The sequence below is a fragment of the Pavona decussata genome, unplaced genomic scaffold (assembly GCF_977016875.1).
Source record: "Pavona decussata unplaced genomic scaffold, jaPavDecu1.1 SCAFFOLD_51, whole genome shotgun sequence".
In the NCBI taxonomy this organism is placed as follows: domain Eukaryota; kingdom Metazoa; phylum Cnidaria; class Anthozoa; order Scleractinia; family Agariciidae; genus Pavona; species Pavona decussata.
This window is the reverse complement of record NW_028145473.1, coordinates 4,333,827-4,352,786: the sequence shown is the minus strand read 5'-3', so window position 1 is coordinate 4,352,786 and position 18,960 is coordinate 4,333,827. Positions and strand designations below refer to the sequence as shown.

At 38.8% G+C, this 18,960-nt stretch overlaps 1 protein-coding gene across 1 annotated transcript; it reads right to left on the bottom strand.

Moving 5' to 3' along the window:
* Positions 1-9,415: 9,415 nt before the first annotated feature.
* Positions 9,416-15,512, bottom strand: LOC146481168 (leucine-rich repeat-containing protein 47-like). Its single transcript, XM_085108837.1, has 4 exons — positions 14,427-15,512; positions 11,867-12,105; positions 10,796-10,898; positions 9,416-9,921 (listed from the first exon to the last, which is right to left on the bottom strand). The coding sequence occupies exons 1-4, from the start codon at positions 15,396-15,398 to the stop codon at positions 9,631-9,633; spliced, it is 1,605 nt and encodes a 534-aa protein (XP_084964963.1). The 5' UTR covers positions 15,399-15,512; the 3' UTR covers positions 9,416-9,630.
* Positions 15,513-18,960: the final 3,448 nt, after the last annotated feature.

The following is an 18,960-nucleotide window of genomic DNA, read 5'->3' as shown; positions in this document are numbered from 1 at the left end:
CGGCTCGCCGATTTTTCTCTTCGTCTACAAGGGAGCCTGTTCAAAGGCTATTACACTCAGTCTCTGGAGCCCCCTGTTTCAACAGAACAATCTACACGATCTGACACGAAATCAGTATTTTGACTAAAAACAGCAGAGGTACCCTACAGGTGGATGTCTGTTCGGACGGCCTTAAACATCTCGTAAATTCAAATTAAGTCGCAAAGAAGAAGAAGAAGAAGAAGAAGAAGAAGAAGAAGAAGAAGAAGAAGAAGAAGAAGAAGTAGAAGAAGAAGAAGAAGAAGAAGAAGAAGAAGAAGAAGAAGAAGAAGAAGAATGTCATCTTTTTTTGCAACACTTTGAAATCCAAAGGACACCTGTGCACCAACGGAGCGCATGCAAAAAAGATGGTAAATGTTTCTTAAAATGACTATTCTACGGCACGGTTCTATTTGTAAACGTTTTTGGCTCAGGCAGATAACCAGAATCGAAATGACTTTCAACTTGATAACATCGGACCAACGTTTTCAAGTTTTTCCCTTGTTTTTAGATAAAGAGAAATTGAAAATAACTTGTCCTGGGTCACTTTGTTAACTCTATCGATTTCATCTCATTGGTGATATTGAAACAATTAATGTTTGAACAATTTTTCTCCAAAAAGACGACATCATCCCATGACACAACATATTTTTTAACTTTTAATTTACTGATAATGTTACTCAATTTACCCTCAGGTTACATTTAAAACAACTCCATTTTTAGACTTAGTCTTCTCTAATATAGTGTCGGTTCAGTCTATTTTCACGTAAAAACATGGAGTTAGGTGCCCTCTTTAAACAGTTTAAACAAATTACTTGTTTAATTCAGTGTTTTTAAGACCATGCCTCTTGTTTATGGCCATGTAGAATTCAAAAAAATCTCACCCTGTTTTCACATATTGCGAAGTTTTAACCAACAACTACTGGAAGCCGAAATAAGAAGGGGCATCCTTCCCTGCCAAAAAGTTTTAAGATTTAAGTGATTGAAAATCAGTGCGATTGCTCGCATTTTGAAGGAACAGTTGGACGAAGCCGAGAAGGAGAAATTTATGCGAGCGCCGAAGGCGCGAGCCGCTAGGGGGGTTGGGGGGCATGCACCCCCACAAAATTTTTATTTTTAGGGGCTCGGAAATGTCATTTCTCACGATTTCCTGGGGACAGTTTCATAAATCAAAATATGAAAAATGTTTAGTATTTAGTAACTTATGTTTTTAAATGTCGACGTTTGGGGTAATTACTAGTAGGTTTATAGGAAAGACTAATTAACAATGTTTTTTCCAGTGTTTACAAGCAACGGGCAAGACGTCTCTCCTTCAGACGAGCAAATTCCAAAACCACATGTGGGGAACTACCAGGGAGGACAACCTCTCCGCACTCATAGTGCTGCCAAGAGGGGTTTTAATCTCTTCATGTCGGTAAAACTGCGTTCAGCACAGATAAGTGAGCAGAGTGATCAGCGCTACATATACGCCTAGAATTAGGGGCTTGTGAAATCGAGGGTCTTGACCGAAGTCTGAGGCTTTTCATTCTCACATTTGCCATTCCATTTGTGCTTCCATCTTTTGAACTCGGCATTGAACTGGTCCTTTGTGATCTCCATGGGACCATGCCACTTCGCAGCGACGTTTTAATTAAAAAAGACGCCTTTCGCCAAAAAATGTGTTATAAATTTATTTCTTTTTAGATTTAGGAAGGTGCGCACGTGCGTACCTACATATAAGGTCGCTACGCCCCTGAGTGACACAGGCTACTGATTTTGCAGCCTCTTTTGTAAAAGCAAATTATCGGCACGGCACCCCCAATGTTCGGTAACGAGTCCAAATTAGTTTGGTACAGCACCCCCAGTTTTCACTACCAAAAAAAGAGGATTTTCGCTTATCTGAGCACGATACCTTTTTTTTAAATTTTTTTAAAATCATTTATTTACTTGCAATACTACAGTACACTACAGTACAGTACTTGCATTACTACATTACTTGAATACCACAGTACTTACAATACTACAGTACTTGCTTTACTACATTACTTACAATACTTGAGTATTAACAAAAAACTACAGTACTTACAATACTACATTACTTACAATACTACGGTACTTACAAAACGACGTCACTTAAGGCTGGTTTCCATATGATCGCGGATCGCAGATCGCAGATCGCAATAAGGTCTGCGATCGTCTGCGATCATATGGAAACATACCTCTGCGATCGTCTGCGATCCTGCGATCGTGATCCGGCGCAGACGATCGCAGAAGATAGAACCATGTTCTATCTAAAGGCTGGTTTCCATATGATCGCAGACGATCGTAGATCGCAGATCGCAAACAATCGCAGACGATCGCAAAAAAGGCTGTTTCCATGCATATAATCGCAACGATTGCAGAGCCGACCGTAGCCATACGTTTTGGTTACCTACCAATATACACGCCCGTGCGAACGTGGAAGAGCGGAAATTTTGCCGCAAGCAAATTGACTTCTTCTGTTTGTCATGAAGCGAGTCGTCGTCAGATCCAAAACGGTCGAAAACATCGGTTTTGGATTCGATAACGACCGTACGCAGTTCTTATGTTGCGAAATTTGGCCTCCGCTTCCCCGGCCGATAAATTAAACTTCTGCCCGATTTTCTCCCAACAGTTGGCCTTTTTTTCCTTGTCTTTAAATTTTTGCTGCTGCAATTGTAAACACATTCATAACGAGCAACTTCCTCCATAAATTCCTCGAAATGACAACGAAATGATTGTTGCTACGAAGACCGTTCCTACAATCGAACACACGAGCGTTGAATCGTGGGAGAGAACCCGAAATATTATGGGATGCGTTTCGATCGCGGATCGCAAGACTTTGGTTTCCATATGATCGCACAATCGCAATTGATCGCAGACGATCGCAGGAGATAGAACATGGTTCTATCAGTATCTTCTGCGATCGTCTGCGATCGTCTGCGATCGTCTGTTGTTTTCTGAAATTAAAGTCTTGCAAAATGATATTTGCGATATAGTTAAATTGTTAAAATTATACTTATCATACTTAAACAAAAAGAAGGAAATATTTGAGTGATAACAGTAAGTTCGCCAGATCAAAAAAAAAATTTAAGACGTGTTTCACAAAGGATTTCAATTTGGCTTATCTCTGTTTTGCTATAACACCATTCAGGGTGAGTTAGGAGTTATTACCGGAAGACTGAAGGTGGAGAGAAAGCTTGGAAAGCCTTCTATCCTGGGGATTATTTCTCGCATTTTACAGGTCCAAATGTAATATCTAGCAACCTATTTTGTTCAGGAAATCGTTTGTTGCCAATCGTCTATGAAGAAGTTAAACTGGAAAATTATTAATTTCGATATTTTAGTGCAACGAAAAGGGAATTTGTATACAGCCTTCCAGTTGATAGAATTCGAGCAAAGAGTATTACAGTCGGCAAGCCATTAATTTTGAGTCTTACTGGGACTGGTCCTTTTAGAGCTGATAGATTTCTGATAAACTATTGTGTTTAATTTTTTAGCACTTAAAAAGACGTGAATAAAGTTATCATCATTTCCTTCTGAGACGAGCTGCCTTTTTACCGTGTTCTTTAAGGTTTTTATAGAAGATATAACACCATAAAAAGCGAGGAAGTTTGGGTTGAGATCAAAACGTTCCTTAAATTCTGAAAAGGATAGAAACTTGTTTTTGTCTCTCATCTAGTGCCCAACCTTTTGAATACCTTTAGCGGACCATGATTTGTAATCAATTGGCTTGTTTCCAACCTTTATAAGAGAATTGTGCCATAGGTTTAATGTGAAAAGGTGGTCAATAGATCTTACACTATCATCAAAACTAGTTTCTGCCCATATTTGCACAATTTCAGCGATAAAAAGGTCTGGCACATTAATATATTTAGACAGGTCTTTTCTGTTGAGGTTACATCTGAAGAACTCTGATCCACCATAATCTTGTAGTTGGAAATCGAACAGCAGCTTCCATTTTGCACTATTATCGTTGTCTAGGTATTTCCTCACCAAGGATAACTTAAGTGCTTTGTTAAAGGAGTTTATATCGATCATCTTTAGTCCCCCATTTCCATAGTCACTAATCATAATGCTTCTTTTGATTTTGTCCCCCTTCCAGTCCCAAAGAAATTTATAGAAAATATTATTGATCTCGTCCAACACCTGTTGATTGGTTGGTAAGGGCGAGAGGATATAAACAAGCTGTGAAGCGATCAGGCTCTTAGCACGACAATTTTTCCCAAAAGGCTTAGGCGGCGGTCTTCCCAGCAGCTTAAACAGCTCCGAATCTTTTCTAATTTTTCGCTGTAATTTTTGTTCATGCTTATTTTTGAGTTTGTTGATATCCACACACCTAAGGACCTCTCTTTGCCTTTGGCCCATTTCAAAATTCTTTTCGGGACTGAGTAATCTCGTACCCTGATCTCAGTCGGTTCGGGAATGTCGAAATGTGAGATCTCCCTTCCGCCTGACCGTGGGAGATCTGGGTACGAGATTAGGGACTGAGTTGATCTTCACGACCAGTGCAAGAGCCAATCCAGAGTACCTCTGTTTTCTTATTGTTGAGTTTCAGGCCAGAAATAATACTGAAAAGTTCTTAGTTAATAGGCCTTCGCATTTTCTTTGTCCTCGGGATTTAGCACCTTTTGAGTTGCCTTAGAAAGGAAGATGCTTTTGGTTTCGTTATGATCATAGTGATCGATGTTAGAGCTGTAAATATTTTTATAAAAGGATTTGCATCTAATCAAAATTTCTTTGTCAGACGTGACAAATTCATCGTCGTTGATCTTAAGTTGGCTGATTACACCATTTTTATAATGCCTTTTTTCGAGGTTTAAAACATATTTTGTATTCTTTTCCCCCCTTGTTGTACCATCTGCATTTGGATCTTAAAATTGCGCCTTTTGTTTTGTGCTCTATTATTTGTTCCAGTTTTCTCTTCTTTTCCTTTAATTCTCTATGGATTTCTTGGTTTCCATATTCGTCCCTTGAATTACGTTCAGTTTCCTTTTGTAACCAATTTATTACCTTTTCTTATTCTTCTTCTTCCTTTGATATGTTACTGAGTTTTTTTTGCTTTCGCATACACCATAGACTGCTCTCTAACTTTTAATTTCATCATTTGCCAAGTTAAGGCGGCACTTACAGAATTGTCTTCTTGATACTCCTTTTGGACGGCTTTGATTGTTGTTTTAATTTGATTTACATACTCTTCTTTACTTAAAAGGGACGTGTTTAATTTCTAGACCCTGGTCCTGTAACATTGCATGTAAAGCTCTGGCTTACGAGAAAAAAAATCTAGTCGGCGATGGATTTCGGGTTTTTGGCGACGCTAAGTGTATCTGCGGCCATCGGGGTTCAAGAGCCTCCATGCATCTACTAAATCTAACTCGGCAATGTAGTCTTCAATTACCTTGACTGCCTTAGTGTGCGTTTTGGCAAGGCCACCCTTCTTGTCCATTTCTACTGTATATCTAATACTAGATTAAAGTCACCTCCTATAATGATGTCATCGCACTAGAAGTCTCTCAAGTGCTTGTGAAATCTTTCAAAAAAGCTTGGAACGTCCTCATTTGGTGCATATATTGTGGCCAAAGTGATAAGTTTCTCATTTGTTTTAATATCACAAATAATAAATCTGCCTGTATTATCCAAAAAAGATCTTTGAAGTTGGAAGGTGAAATTGTTGTTGAATAGAATAGCTACTCCTCCATTAGAGCTAGAATAAGAGGTAAACAGAGTTGTAAGGCCCCATTCCGCGAACCAAACAGGAGTAGTGTTTTCTGTACTATGAGTTTCCTGGAGTAGGTAGATTGAAAATTTTTTCGTCCGGAGCCAGTTAAAAGTTTCCCTTCTTTTCAACTGGTCTCCTAAACCTCGTGCATTTAGTGAACATACTTTAAGATCCATCATAATAAAAGATTGGTTCTGTCATTGAACTCGGCAATAGATGGATTTGAAAGAGGTCTGATTGAAGGGAGACAGAGAAAAACAAGCCATGTAGGAGCCGAAAACAAAGCTAACCGGTCGAGGTATCGTGTTTTGAGCTGGCGAGCGACAGAAAAAAAGGAAAAAACAAAACAAAACAAAACAAACAAACAAACAAACAACAACACAAGCACAACATGCACTTATTATCATGTAAAAAGCCATATTGTTGGGCTGAGGTCCCATCATATTTCATCCGAGGTGTTAATTACAAAACCTGAGGTGAAAGGATTTCTACCACCTAAAGCAATAAGTATTTTTTCTTTGGGAGATAATTTCAATTGTTCAAAAAATAAACTACAAGAAATTTGCATAAGATCTACTGAACTTGTTTTTCAAACATTACATTTAGCTTACTCATCTTCCCAGCAGATCAAATGTCTAACTAGCAGGCTCCCGGTTAGCGGTTGTGTTGAGTATTAGGTGTAGAAATCCATATTTCTACCGGAGCGTTTTCAATGGCGTCCTGCCGCCATGACGCTAGGACCAGTCCCCCCTGAGTACGATGCCTACCTATGTATTGGCACGCTTGAAATTCGCCTTATTTTTGCTGGGAAAATGGCGGCAAATGTGTGTAGCTGTTTAACGGTTATTGACAAGAAATCGGCGTGTTCAGGAACAAGAAGGCTATCGACGTTTCAACGACACCTCAAGGAAATCCAAGAAATCAAAAGAAGGGGACAGAACAAAAGGTGGAATTTTGCAGTGATGATCTCAGGGGATGATCTACACTGTTGTGAGAAGCTTCCGCGGACGTTTGCGCGTGATCTGTTTTGACGTCAGGCGCAGATACGCAGTTTGATGAGCAACAGTGGTATGGGAATTTTCGAATAAGTAGAGACATATTTGGATTCATAAATCTATTAGAACTTCGATGGCTTCGTTTGACCAATGTATCCCGCCATTTCGGCGTTGTGAACTATACCTTCCGCACGTTTGTAGTTTGAACCGTTACGCGAATGCGGAACTGCTCAAAATATGATTGAAAAGGCACGGCACTGTAAACGGGCACGGTGCCTCGTTTACCCTTGCACCCTCTTAAATTTCAGGTACCGACACCGTTTTTATCGTAGGACCGTGTCAAATTTAGAAGATGCCGTGTCGATTTTTTACGCGTGTAAATAGAGTTGCACGTTAGGTGTTAAGGCTTGCAGCTCCATAATGTCAGCTCCTTTTCAAATCAAGCCAGCAGCCATTTTTATTTTTTTGCGAGGAATTGGCTGACTCAAGCTACTGAATTCGAAATGGTTACTAATCCGTTGTTCAGGAAATCGTGTACAGGCAAAGAAGGACAAGGTTTTTATTAAGTTAACAGCTGAAGTCTTCACAATAAATTACTGACTTCACCAGTTGTCACTAAGTGAACTTAAGAATCAACTTCAGAACACAGGTGTCACAGAACCCCACCTTGCAAAAAAAAAAATAAAATAATGGTGTTTACAAAAACATGTCTTAATATGCTGGGCTTCGCGGGCGGGCAAGATGAGTCAAATCGTGCGCTGTGATTGGCTACATCCGGGACCCTCTTCTCGCTAGACCTGGTCTTACAGTTTGACTTACTCCTTTGCCCTTTCTTCAGAACACATGTGAACACAGGTCTATAAAAGAGAGATCGCTTGTGTTTAAACTTTTCATTTGTCGTTGAGAGGTTCAAATATTTGTTCGTTCTCCACACTGTAGCTTGAATACTCACGCAGCAACCCGCAAAGCAAATATCACAATATACAGCTGTTTTGACAAAGGTTGTCCAAGAAAAGCGTTAAAGCGTACACAACAATGCGGAAAGGTAACCTCGGAAATATCCAATAAATTTCAATAAAATCTCAGAATCCATAATGCCTCGTCGACCGTACAGCGAAGACTTGAGATGGCAGGCAATATGGATTCTGAGCTTTTATTGAAATTTATTGGGTATTTCCCAGACTACCTTTCGGAATAGTCCCGTACGCCTTAACGTCTTGTTTGGACAACCTTTGTCGAAACAGCTGTAAACAATAAGCCATCGATACAGATACCGCAGTCTGCTTAATGGGCATGCGCACGTTCAACATTGTTGTTCACACCTGAGAGCAAAAGAAATATTGGACGATGTTTGATGGAAATCAAACTTCCTTCAACATCATCCAACATCGCGCAACATGGTGGCCAAACGAGTGCAACATGTTGGATTCAACAATGTTGTTGCATCCGTTTGGCCGGGCCTTTAACCCCTGACAGTGATCAGCATCAAATTTCTCCTTGTAATATCAATGCTTATTCAACCTCTGAGGTCATGAGAATTAAGGATATGACCACCCAAGATGAATTTTCGTGATATTTTAATAACTTCTCCCCAGTACTTTTATAAGAAAAGTATGGGGGCAGGATAGGAGAATTTGTTCTTTGATATTAGGGGTTAAAGGGTTAAAGATATTAATTTTGTAAAACTTGTTGTCTGATCAGGTCGAGTACTAAATTGATTAGTTGGCAATGACTGTATTTAAACCACAGCGTACTGAAAGTTGCAAAACGCGTTTAGAGCAGTTCAGAAAAGTGTTTTTCTCAAGTTCGCCGAAGAAGCTCACGTTTTCAATTATCCCCGTCTTGCTTGTTGTAAGCAACAAAATGACAAATCTTCTCAAGTTTCCCCTACTTTTCTAATTTACCCGCTCTATTCTTCGGCTTATATTTACATATGTTTATAAAATGTATTGTTTCATTCAAGAATTATTGATTGCAGGCCGAAAACTTTGTAAAAATGTCTATTATTTACGCCACCACGTAATCAGCTAAAAATGGCGAGTTTATCAGATCCAATTCAATTCAATTTTATTCACACTTATTCGAATGAAGTCCTGCTAAAATCTTCCCACACTTGCGAAAATCTAAATTTTATGCACTCAATAATTGTTTACTCCCTTTAAGCCATTAAGAGACTAGAGCCTTATGATAATTTAAGATTCACAGTTTTCCATGATTACACACTAATTCAAAAATGCACTGGAAATAAATCTTACACCAATCGGCTGTGACGAATTGCTGTCCGAGCAGAACAGTTTCATGCTTGTTTGCTTTTTTGTCGTAGTTACTAAAGGGAGGAATGACCTAAAATGATATATAAAATGACCAAAACTAAAACGATCACCCACTGGTAAACCAACGATCCAACAGGAAAAACAGCTATCGAAAACGATCTGGGTAATTTTAAGTCATTCCTTCTTTGAGTAACTACGTTTTTATTATGATTTTTTTTTTAGGGTAAGGCCATATAATAACTCCTTTATTGACCAAGCTTGTTCGGTCAAGATGGCTGGATATTGGCATAGTTCTTTTTTGGGTTTTTATGGAACTCGACTAACGACGAAGAAAAAAAAAAGAACTTGGCCAATATCCAGCCATCTTGACCTCACGCTTGGTCAACAACGCATTTTTATTAACCACGTCACACTTTGCTGCAATTCAGTTTGCTTCCTTGTTACTCTTAATTTTAAACCAGTTACAAACTCTTGTTAAAGTAGAACACTGTTATCAATATGGAATTTTGGCCTCCTACTACTGTACGGAGAACAGGTTCCTAGAGAACCTAATGCTACTACAAAATACTGCTGGCTTTGCGTGGCTAACCATACGTGCAATCTAGAAAGCCTCTGAAAGGTAGTGGTATTATTCTTTTTCTTGATAAATTACTTTGACTGACTCAAGCTGCAGGTCAACTCTTGAGGGATAAACAACCTTTAGCTGGCCTTCGCTGTTCACTACTCTGACTTGCTCAATAACTAGTTGTTGTTTTCCACCTTCAGCAGCAGCAGCAGCAGCAGTGGTACAGGTCACATGACTGGAGTGCAAACCAGCTTCAAGCATGTTGCTGATCAACTGCTCCATCACTGATTTGCAAGTTGCCAAATCAACAGGTGATGTCACTTCCAACAGAACATCCAGCTTCCCTGTTTTAATCTGCAAGTCAGTATTGAAAATAATATACTAAATAAATAGTAGCTATGAAGGTACATCTGTGGTTCTCGTAAAATGAGAGCATAACCACCTTAAAGTTTAGGGGTTTTATTTATTTTTGCCACAATTTTGCATGTGGTCTATAATTCATTCCAAAAACATATTTTGCATATCCAACAATCAAAAATTCTCTATTGAAAATCCCGCTTTGCTGTCCTTTTTTGTTTCCATTCACAAAGGAAGCCTTCTTCAATGTTTCACAAAGCAGTGGTCAGTCGCGCTTCAAAACTGGTTTCTCCAGGAAGGGACTGGGGTGAGTCTTAAAAAAAAATACAAAAATAACAACAAAGTTTGGTTTCACTTAATCTTTACTTAATCTTTCCCACCTCATATTCTAAGGCGAACTTTAATGAAAAATGAAAGCTCTATGATTACAATGTAAACAATGAAACATCTAATGTTTTGCAGCATGGTTTCAACAACAAGACGAATTTCACACAGTAGCAACTTAAAAAGTGCCTCCAAAAGTTTTATTTGTCCACAAGAAAGCGAGACAGAACTTTCTACAATAAGAAATTGCTTACTCCACGGGGAGCAAGATTTTAAGATTTCCGACCATTTGTTGGTATATTTTAAAAAATAAACTAATTTTTTGGTCCACTAGCTATTCAGCTTGTGTGCTATATACTAAAACAATTATTCACCTCAGTACCCGTGAAAGTGATGGATATTTACCGAGCCGTGAAGTGGCTTGGTAAATATCCATCAATAATACTCACTGTTATTTTGAACTACAGCTATCAATCATGAAGAAAGCCAAAAACCCTGTCTGGAAGCAGTGTATTATCTCACCTTATTAAAAGTGATGTTATCTCACCTTACTTTTCTCACTGTTAGTTACTGGTGGTAGAGATATAACAGTTTTGGCATTGTCCCTAACAACAGCATACAATGAAGCCTCACCAACAAGACTCAAATACCTAAGAACACATTGAATTAACAGCACAACAAAGTTTAGTAGTGAGTTACAATGTTGACTACAGTGTGGTTAGCAGACCCCGGAAAAAGACCAAGCCTCCTTTTAAAATGTACACAACTGTGGTGTCGTTACATTCACTATTATCTTTCATCTACAGTACACATTCACTTTCATAGTTTATATATAATATTTAACACAGAATAACTATATACTTGTCAAATATTTGGAAACAGATAAGATTTTTAAAAGACATAGGCCAATTAGATATTTCTGCTAATTTGTTGGAAAATTTGACATAACTGTAAGGAGGTAATCTGTATAATGCAAGCTTGTACAGCATTGTGCAAGTTACTTAGGTTAGTACAAACAAACCTCTGTACTAGGGTTGGCAGTCATGTGGTCATGATCTCATTAACGAACTAGCTGCCTACTTTGGTTAGCTATCACCTACTTCAAAAGTTAATGAAGCCCTTGTCTTACTTACAATCTAATCTGAAAAGTGATTATTTAAAGAGAAGTTTCTTACATGTATACAGTGGAGCTCAGTTGTGAAACAGTTTACCCTTAAAATTACAGCACTCTGGTCACCACAGTTTTAAGTAAATTTTAAGTAAGATTTTAAACACAGCCTCCAAGAAAAGCAGTCTTTGTTGTTTTAATTTTTTTCTTTTATAATTGTAGTTAAGTAGATTAAGATAGTTAGTTGATAATGATTAAAGCTGATGAAAATACAATTTATAAAGTATCCAATCATGCAAATTAAGAATACTCTGCAGATACTACAGATACAAAACATCTTTTAACTTCTGGAAGCAACATTTCCTGAAGGATTTCAAGGCCACATGCAAAAATTCCAGTGAATATGAGCTAAAACAACAATAAGCGATCTGAAAAGTCATTTGGGTTGGTTATGCTACCAGCTCTTCAATTTCTATTTTAATATAGTGTCATTTAATGAGCAAAACATACTTGTATAGACCAGTTTTGAATGGGTTTCTCTTGGTCTTTTGTTTCTGTTTCAAGGCTTCTGTCCTAAGGTCTGTTATGAGCTGTTCAGCAGTTACCTCCTTGTGTCGTCCCAGTGGAATCAGTTTGATATCACTGGGAATGACTGCTTCATACTCAAGAGGAAATGTCATTGATGACAGGTCATGTGTAGCAATTGTGGCCAGAGTTCGGTGGTCACATGTAGTCTCATGCAGTTTGGTCTGTTTAAATAACAAAACAATGTGAGTTACACTCAGTTACACTAGCCAACCAAAACTATCAAGCTTAAAATTGATGTTAATTTCAACAGGGGGTGTTGAACACATATTACCAAAGGTATCCAAAGTTCTACAAGCATTGACATGACCTTTGCAATGTATGTGCTTGCTCATCTGATCACGATAACAGTTGCATAATGACTATTACATGAAATTGTAAGGTTTTGAATGGGGCAAAGATATTTCTCAATTATACGCAAAATAAATTATGATTTTTGAATAAAAGTTGTTCACCCACTCTCGTACCCAGAGTCCTCTGGTTCTTTGACCAGCAGTTGGTTGCCTAGAGAGACTCTGGTGGAACTGATTTTATTTACCATGGAAATTCTGCAGTAAAAAATGCAGGTGAAAGGCAGAACCATTAACTGGCAAGCTAATCAAAAATTTGCTGACAAGTATTCTCCTTCATCAGACACTAGCCTCAATGGGGTGTGAATTTCAGACCATGAAACTCAAAACACTTCTTCTTTCAAGCTCATTGGAGGATAAATGATGCTTTAGTGGTAACTTGTTTGTTCTGTACACCATTCAATGGTAATTGGCCTAATATAAAGCCAACCAGTCTTATACTTCAGGGTCCGAAAGTAACCTTTTTAGGCAGGCGCCAAGTGGCGACTGAAATTTTTTTTTCAGTCGCCATATGGAAAAATGTGGTCGCCAAAAAGCAGAAAAAAAAAATTGTCAATTGCCAAAATGTTTGGTTGCCAGATGGAAAATTCTGGTCGCCAATTTTTCTTTTAAGAATCAGAACGAAGAGAACGCGTTTGGGTTTGGGGCCCCAATGGCGATTTACACACCTACCACTGAAAAACCACGACGAACGACGCAGTTTCATAAGACTGCTAAATGTTTTAAGTCAACTTTATACCTTCTCTTGTCGCTACCTTTTGGAAAAGAAATGTACCTGATTGAAAAACTGCCGGTTGGTTCTTTGCTCTATGTTCAAAACCGTAAACGAGATTTCCTTTCGCGTTCTGTCAAGACGATCGACGGATCGCCATGTTGTTCGCATCAGGCCACAACCGTGCAGCATTTCTCGTTCAAAAAACATGGCGGCGAAGCTTCGCACTGCTCGAGCTGTGAAGCGTTGTGATAGATTTATAACAACAGGAAAATTGGTTTTATTCTTTAAAAGCAGTGGAAAGGTAAAAAGTAAGTGACCAATTGGTGGGCGGCTTTGAATTTTATTTTTATCGATTTGGCTGAAAATCAAAGTTATTGTTTGAAAAATGATCGTGGCATGAAATAGTTAATCGCCCGCTGGCGACTAGTTGTGAAATTCTGGTCGCCAGTGCAAAATTTTTAGTCGCATTGGCGACCAGGAAAGCGCAATTTCGGACCCTGTACTTCAAATGACTTACACACTCAGTTGATAAGAGGAAAATATTCATTGTAACATCTTTTTTTTTTTGTAAATCTCAACTCACTGGAGGCACAAGTAATCTGCAGACTGGATCAGGCTTAGCCAATTTCCAGTGGATGGTACACAAGGCAAACAACTAAAGCATTACTCAATGGGCTTTGAAGAAGAAGTGTTTTGAGTTTTGCAAGCTGAAGCTGAGATTCATGCTGATCTGAGGTTGGTGTCCAAAGAAGGCATGCTACTTTTAAGATGTGTTTAACAAGTTGCAACATCCATTCAACAATTTGTCAATAGTGCAAAAAACTGTTGAAAACTTGTTGAAACAAATTTAAATTTAAACTCTCATTCAACATTGCTTCAACATTTCTTTTGTTCTCTAAAATGTTGGACGGTGTTAAAGCCATTTGTCAATGAACACTTTGTTCAACAATAATATTATTATCACATAAATGGAGGCACACAGTTACACACTGTCAGGTTCTAAAATTAATTCCCAATTCCTTGCAATGAATTTCTTGGAGCTTTTAAGCCAAACGTTGTCCTGATGTTCAAACCATATGTCTCCACACGACATTGTTTTCAATTTCAACATTTGCCTAACATGTGTTCTCCAATGTTGGGCAAATGTTGAAAACATTGCAATAAACTTTTGGCTGTGCTATGGAATGTACTCTCTGAGAAATCTTGAGGGCATCCAATTGGTTACCCAGGTTAAATAAAGCTTCTACGTACAATATAGCCTCCTTCACAGATGCTCTTTTGGCTGCGTGACAAGCCAAAAGAGCATCTGCAAGGGAGGCTACATACAATATAAGGTTTGAACACTTGTAGCTTGGGGTACCTGGGAGATTACCACTACTCATTAAACAGATAAAGGGGGAAAAGTATTGTTTGTGCAAACCTGAATGTTGATGAACTTCCTGAATGTTGCCATGTCTGTGAGATCAAGATTCTTCACTATGCTACATACAATGTAAGGTCTGATATCTTGAACACTTGTTTTGACTGACACTTTAAATCCTTCACTGTGTATAACTTTAATAGTTGGACCCACTTTTACACCATCCTCCTCTCCATGCTCCTCGGTATCTCCTTCACTGGCCCTCTTGTTTCTGCCTTTCTTCCCAACTTTTTTCCCGCCTTTTCCCTTTTCATTTCCCACAGCAATATAATCCAGAACTGCTTTTGCGTGGCACTGTTTTATCAACTTAGCAAGTCTTGTATCCTTGATGGCGTTGTCTTGCAAATTGAGATCCTTCAGTTTATGGCACAGTGAGAGCTCAGCAGGGATTGACTCTATCTCGTTGACATTCAAACTCAACACTTTCAAAGCTGCCAGTTTACATACACTTGCACTTATGGTGGTGATGTTATTGTTGGAAGCATGAATTTCTGAAAGATGTTCTAATTCATATATTCCTTCAGGAAGCTCAGTAAGTTGATTATGACTAACATCGAGTCTTGACAAACTTTTAAGATGATTCAAGTCAGGCAGCACTGTTAGCTTGTTACAGTTCAAATTCAATGTCTGGAGTAAACTCAATTCAGCCAATGTTGAAGGCAGTTCATGCAGTTCATTTCCAGACAGGTCGAGGTTCTTTAGTTCCCTTAACAATCCAATTGAAGATGGTAGATTCTGTATACTATTTCTGTGCAAATCCAGAGTTTTTAAGTGTACCAAATTTCCTAAATCCTCTGGAAGGGATACTAATTTTGTGTTCGATATTTGAAGAAAATTAAGGAAGTCCAACTTGAAGATGTTCTGGTCCAAGCCGCCGTTGTCAATTCTCTCAGCCACTTTTGCGCCGTTCAGAACAAGTTCATATCTGTGCTCATGTGCAGCTTGGTTTACTTCAGGCCACGCTGAGCTCATATTGATGCACTGTGTAATGTCTACCGAAGTCAAAGAAAAAATAACCGTTTGTAAATTTGTCAACGAAGGCAACCTTCTTTCACCTTTCGCCTTTCTTTCTCCAGACCGTGTGCTGACCAAAAAGCCGGAGGACTCGGGGTAGTCTTGTACCCAGGGCCCGGCTGTTGCGAGTAATGGCTCGACAAAAGACAAATTGTTAAGATCTTCACCACGCATGCTTGATGATGTGGACAATTTTAAAGCTGAATTATTTAAGGAACGCTTTCAAATTGGAGCTTACATGTATCGATATTACACCGCGGCGTGAAGATATCACGATATCATGACACACTTACAAAACAGAGCTACAAACCGACACCTGTCGGTAGACCTATTATGTCTCAGAGTGTGACAGCCCTACAGAACGGATCTCAAGTTTTGTTGACCACCTTATTCAGCCAATAGGGAGCTTAAGCAACGACGACGGCAATGGCAACGAAAACGCCACTTGAAAATATATCTTTGTTTCATTTGTGCTACTTTGCGATTATTTCAACTCGCTCAACTTTTACAAAAATGGCGAACTACCCAGGAACCAAATTGGTAGGAGTGGCGTACAAGTTAAGAAAGAAAATGAAAAATTCACCGTCGTGCGTTCTCGTTCTCCACAAAACCTTAAATGTGGTCATTTTACGTTGTTGTTTTGCAGAGGACGGCAAAGAAATGTACCAAAATGTAAAACGCACGTGCAGAGCGATTGTTTTTGCTCATTAATCCTATTGTTTTGCGGCGTTGTCGTTGCCGTCGCCGTCGTCGTTGCTTAAACACCTTTATTGTCTCAATGGATGTTACTAGCTAGCCCAAATTTTTTGTAACGGGGTGGGAAGGAGGGGGGGGGGGGGCAATGAAGGGAGCGTCTGGGTGGGTGGTGGGAGGGGGGGGGGTAATCTAGACGCTTGGAAAAGCTATTTTCAGCTAACCTCCCTCGCCGACGCTCTTGAGCCAAAAGAACTTTTTCGAGGGAGGCTAATTTTCAGCATTCTCCACGAGATATTTCGTCAAAAAATCAGTCTCGATCAAGTGTAAAATGACATGTATTTTTAGAGCTTACAGCAATATTTCCGAGGATGGCCTTAGTACACCAAACAGGTGTCGCTAACTAACCGGATTAGTCTATTTCGTGTGTAAAAGATGTCTTCAGTTGGATTTTCGTTCAAAGAAATCTATTTCAATCCATCGTAAATTTTCAAGTTAGTCTTGTACCGATCAAAATAAATACTTTAAACTCAGACGAAACGTAAGGTTCCGTCCCTTACGCCAATTTTGTTTCCGTGATAAATGACCTCAGTTTCAGGAATATAATCCGTCCCACGATAAATGAGCAGCATCCCTAGGCCACTTAATCGTTCCTCATTCACTGTGGAATGGTTCTACGATTTAAGACGCCTTAGAGCTGAAAATTAACATTTACAACTGATACTTCCCACGGGTGTAGTCAGCAGAATGGCGAGGATCTTGTGAATGGCTGGAAACTTTGCATTATCTACTGAGAAATAGGTTGATTCCTCAAAGGTGAGGAACTTCTTGTAATATTTTAGTATTTCATTTTGATCACGGGTCTATATGCTCATTGCCATTGTTAGCCTGTCTGCAGGCACCAAACCTTAATTTCTTGTATTACATGGTCAACAAAAGAAAAACTCTTTAGAATAATACATCATTCTCATTTATTCACCAGGCTGGAAACTAATACCATCACATTCATTTCATATACCACACGTTCGACTTTCAAATCCTGGCAGTATGCAGGATGTTTGTCACATGAACCTAGTTTAATGGCTTTAGCTCCCACGAGTCTCCTGTAGCTCAGTGGTAGAGCATCCGAACTAGTAATCAGGTCTTAGGTTCGACTCCAGATAGGAGCACTCGGATTTTTTTTTCCGAGTATGCCTGTGTCACTTGCTGAATAGTACATCATTCTCATTAATAAAGAAGTATTTTTGTGTGGTTTATGACTGTGCGGGGAAAGCAGATCTTAGCAAGGGCCATTGAAATCCAAAAAGAAAATTGGGGGTTAACCACGCATTTTTTCAGATAATCAAGCAACAATTATTCAAAAAACCGGTAAAAATAAAAAGCAGGTGTATGGCGTTTTTTTTTTTCCAAATTGAAGCTTTATTATCTCTGAAAAATGCATGGTTATCCCCACTTTTCTTTTTGGATACCAAGAGCACTTGGTATGTTCTGCTTTCTCCACATAGTTTTAAACCGCACAAATATATCCCTGTATTAGAAGTCACCACCAATAGGAAACCCGAGTATCTGGAGATGCAAAGAACGTATGCGCAGTAACAAAAGTAGGTACCGTCCTAAGCAAACTAATTTAAGAGAAAATATACGAGCTTTTCGTCCGGACAAACTACTCTGTCTGTAATATCCGGGTGTCCGTATTAGGTGGGTGTCCTGTATGTTTTAATTGTCACGTCATTGATGTGACCGCTATAAATTTGCCTCAGCGAGTTGTCCGTAAAATCTGCTGTCCAAAAACAGCAAAAATATTTGCCGTGTATGTGGTGATTTAAGATGGTGTTTTGTGTCCAGTTACCATTTTTTCCGAGGACTAGTGGAATGAACTTGCAGGTAAACACTGTTTGACAAATTTATCCCAATTCATCACTTGCCATATCATTTGTTGCTACAAAACTCGAAATTTCTTGAAGTATAACACCGTAAATGTTATCGCGGTTGTTACTCATGGAAGTCTAAGATATTTAGAAAAAAAACTTACGTGCAAAGCGACTATCGTGAGGTGGATCGCAAACTGCACAGAGATGTCTTTTCACAAGTAATTTTTTGACGAGATACTCATTCATCTCAACCACATTTAGTGAACGAAAGCTTCCTAATAAAAGATTATTATTATTATTATTATTATTATTATTATTATTATTAACTAACTATGATCTCAACAAACGCGCAAAATAAGGAATATTTAGCAGGTAATGTCAAGGTAAACTCCATTCGCTTTTATAACCTCCAAGTTGGATCACTGTAACTCTCTTTTACACAATGTTCCGAAATATGTTATTAAAAAGCTTCTATCAGTACAGAATGCCGCAGCTCGACTGATTACAAGCTCTCGCAAGTATGACTACATGACCCCTATTTTATTCGACCTCCACTGGCTTCCAGTTTCCGAGCGAACTAAATTCAAAATAATTCTGCTCACCAACAAAGCTCTTCACCAACAATCCTCCATCTACATTCAAGACCTGGTACGCCGCTATTCAACTTCAAGAACGCTCAGGTCGTCTTACACATTTCGCCTGTATGGCTCCAGAGCTTTTGCTGTTTTCGGCCCCAGAACTCTGGAACAAACTACCTGTTGACATCCGTTCTTGTGACAACTTACAGGACTTTTAGGACCAACAAAAGGTATTTAAAAAGCTGCGGCTCAGTCTCTTTTATACTTGTGAATTTAAGGTAAGCTGATTTCTACAAGTTTTGTGTAATTTTAGATTTGGTGTAATAAAGTGCTTTTGACTGAAATTCTTTGTGTATTTCATGGCCCCATATATTCCAG

Coding starts and splice junctions, on each gene's coding strand:
- LOC146481168 (XM_085108837.1), bottom strand. CDS start 15,398: ATGAGCTCAGCGTGGCCTGAAGTAAACCAAGCTGCACATGAGCACAGA. Junction 12,106..14,426: donor GGAAGTTCATCAACATTCAG/GTTTGCACAAAC, acceptor TTATTTAAACAG/ACCAAACTGCATGAGACTAC. Junction 9,922..10,795: donor CTAACAGTGAGAAAAGTAAG/GTGAGATAACAT, acceptor ACTGACTTGCAG/ATTAAAACAGGGAAGCTGGA.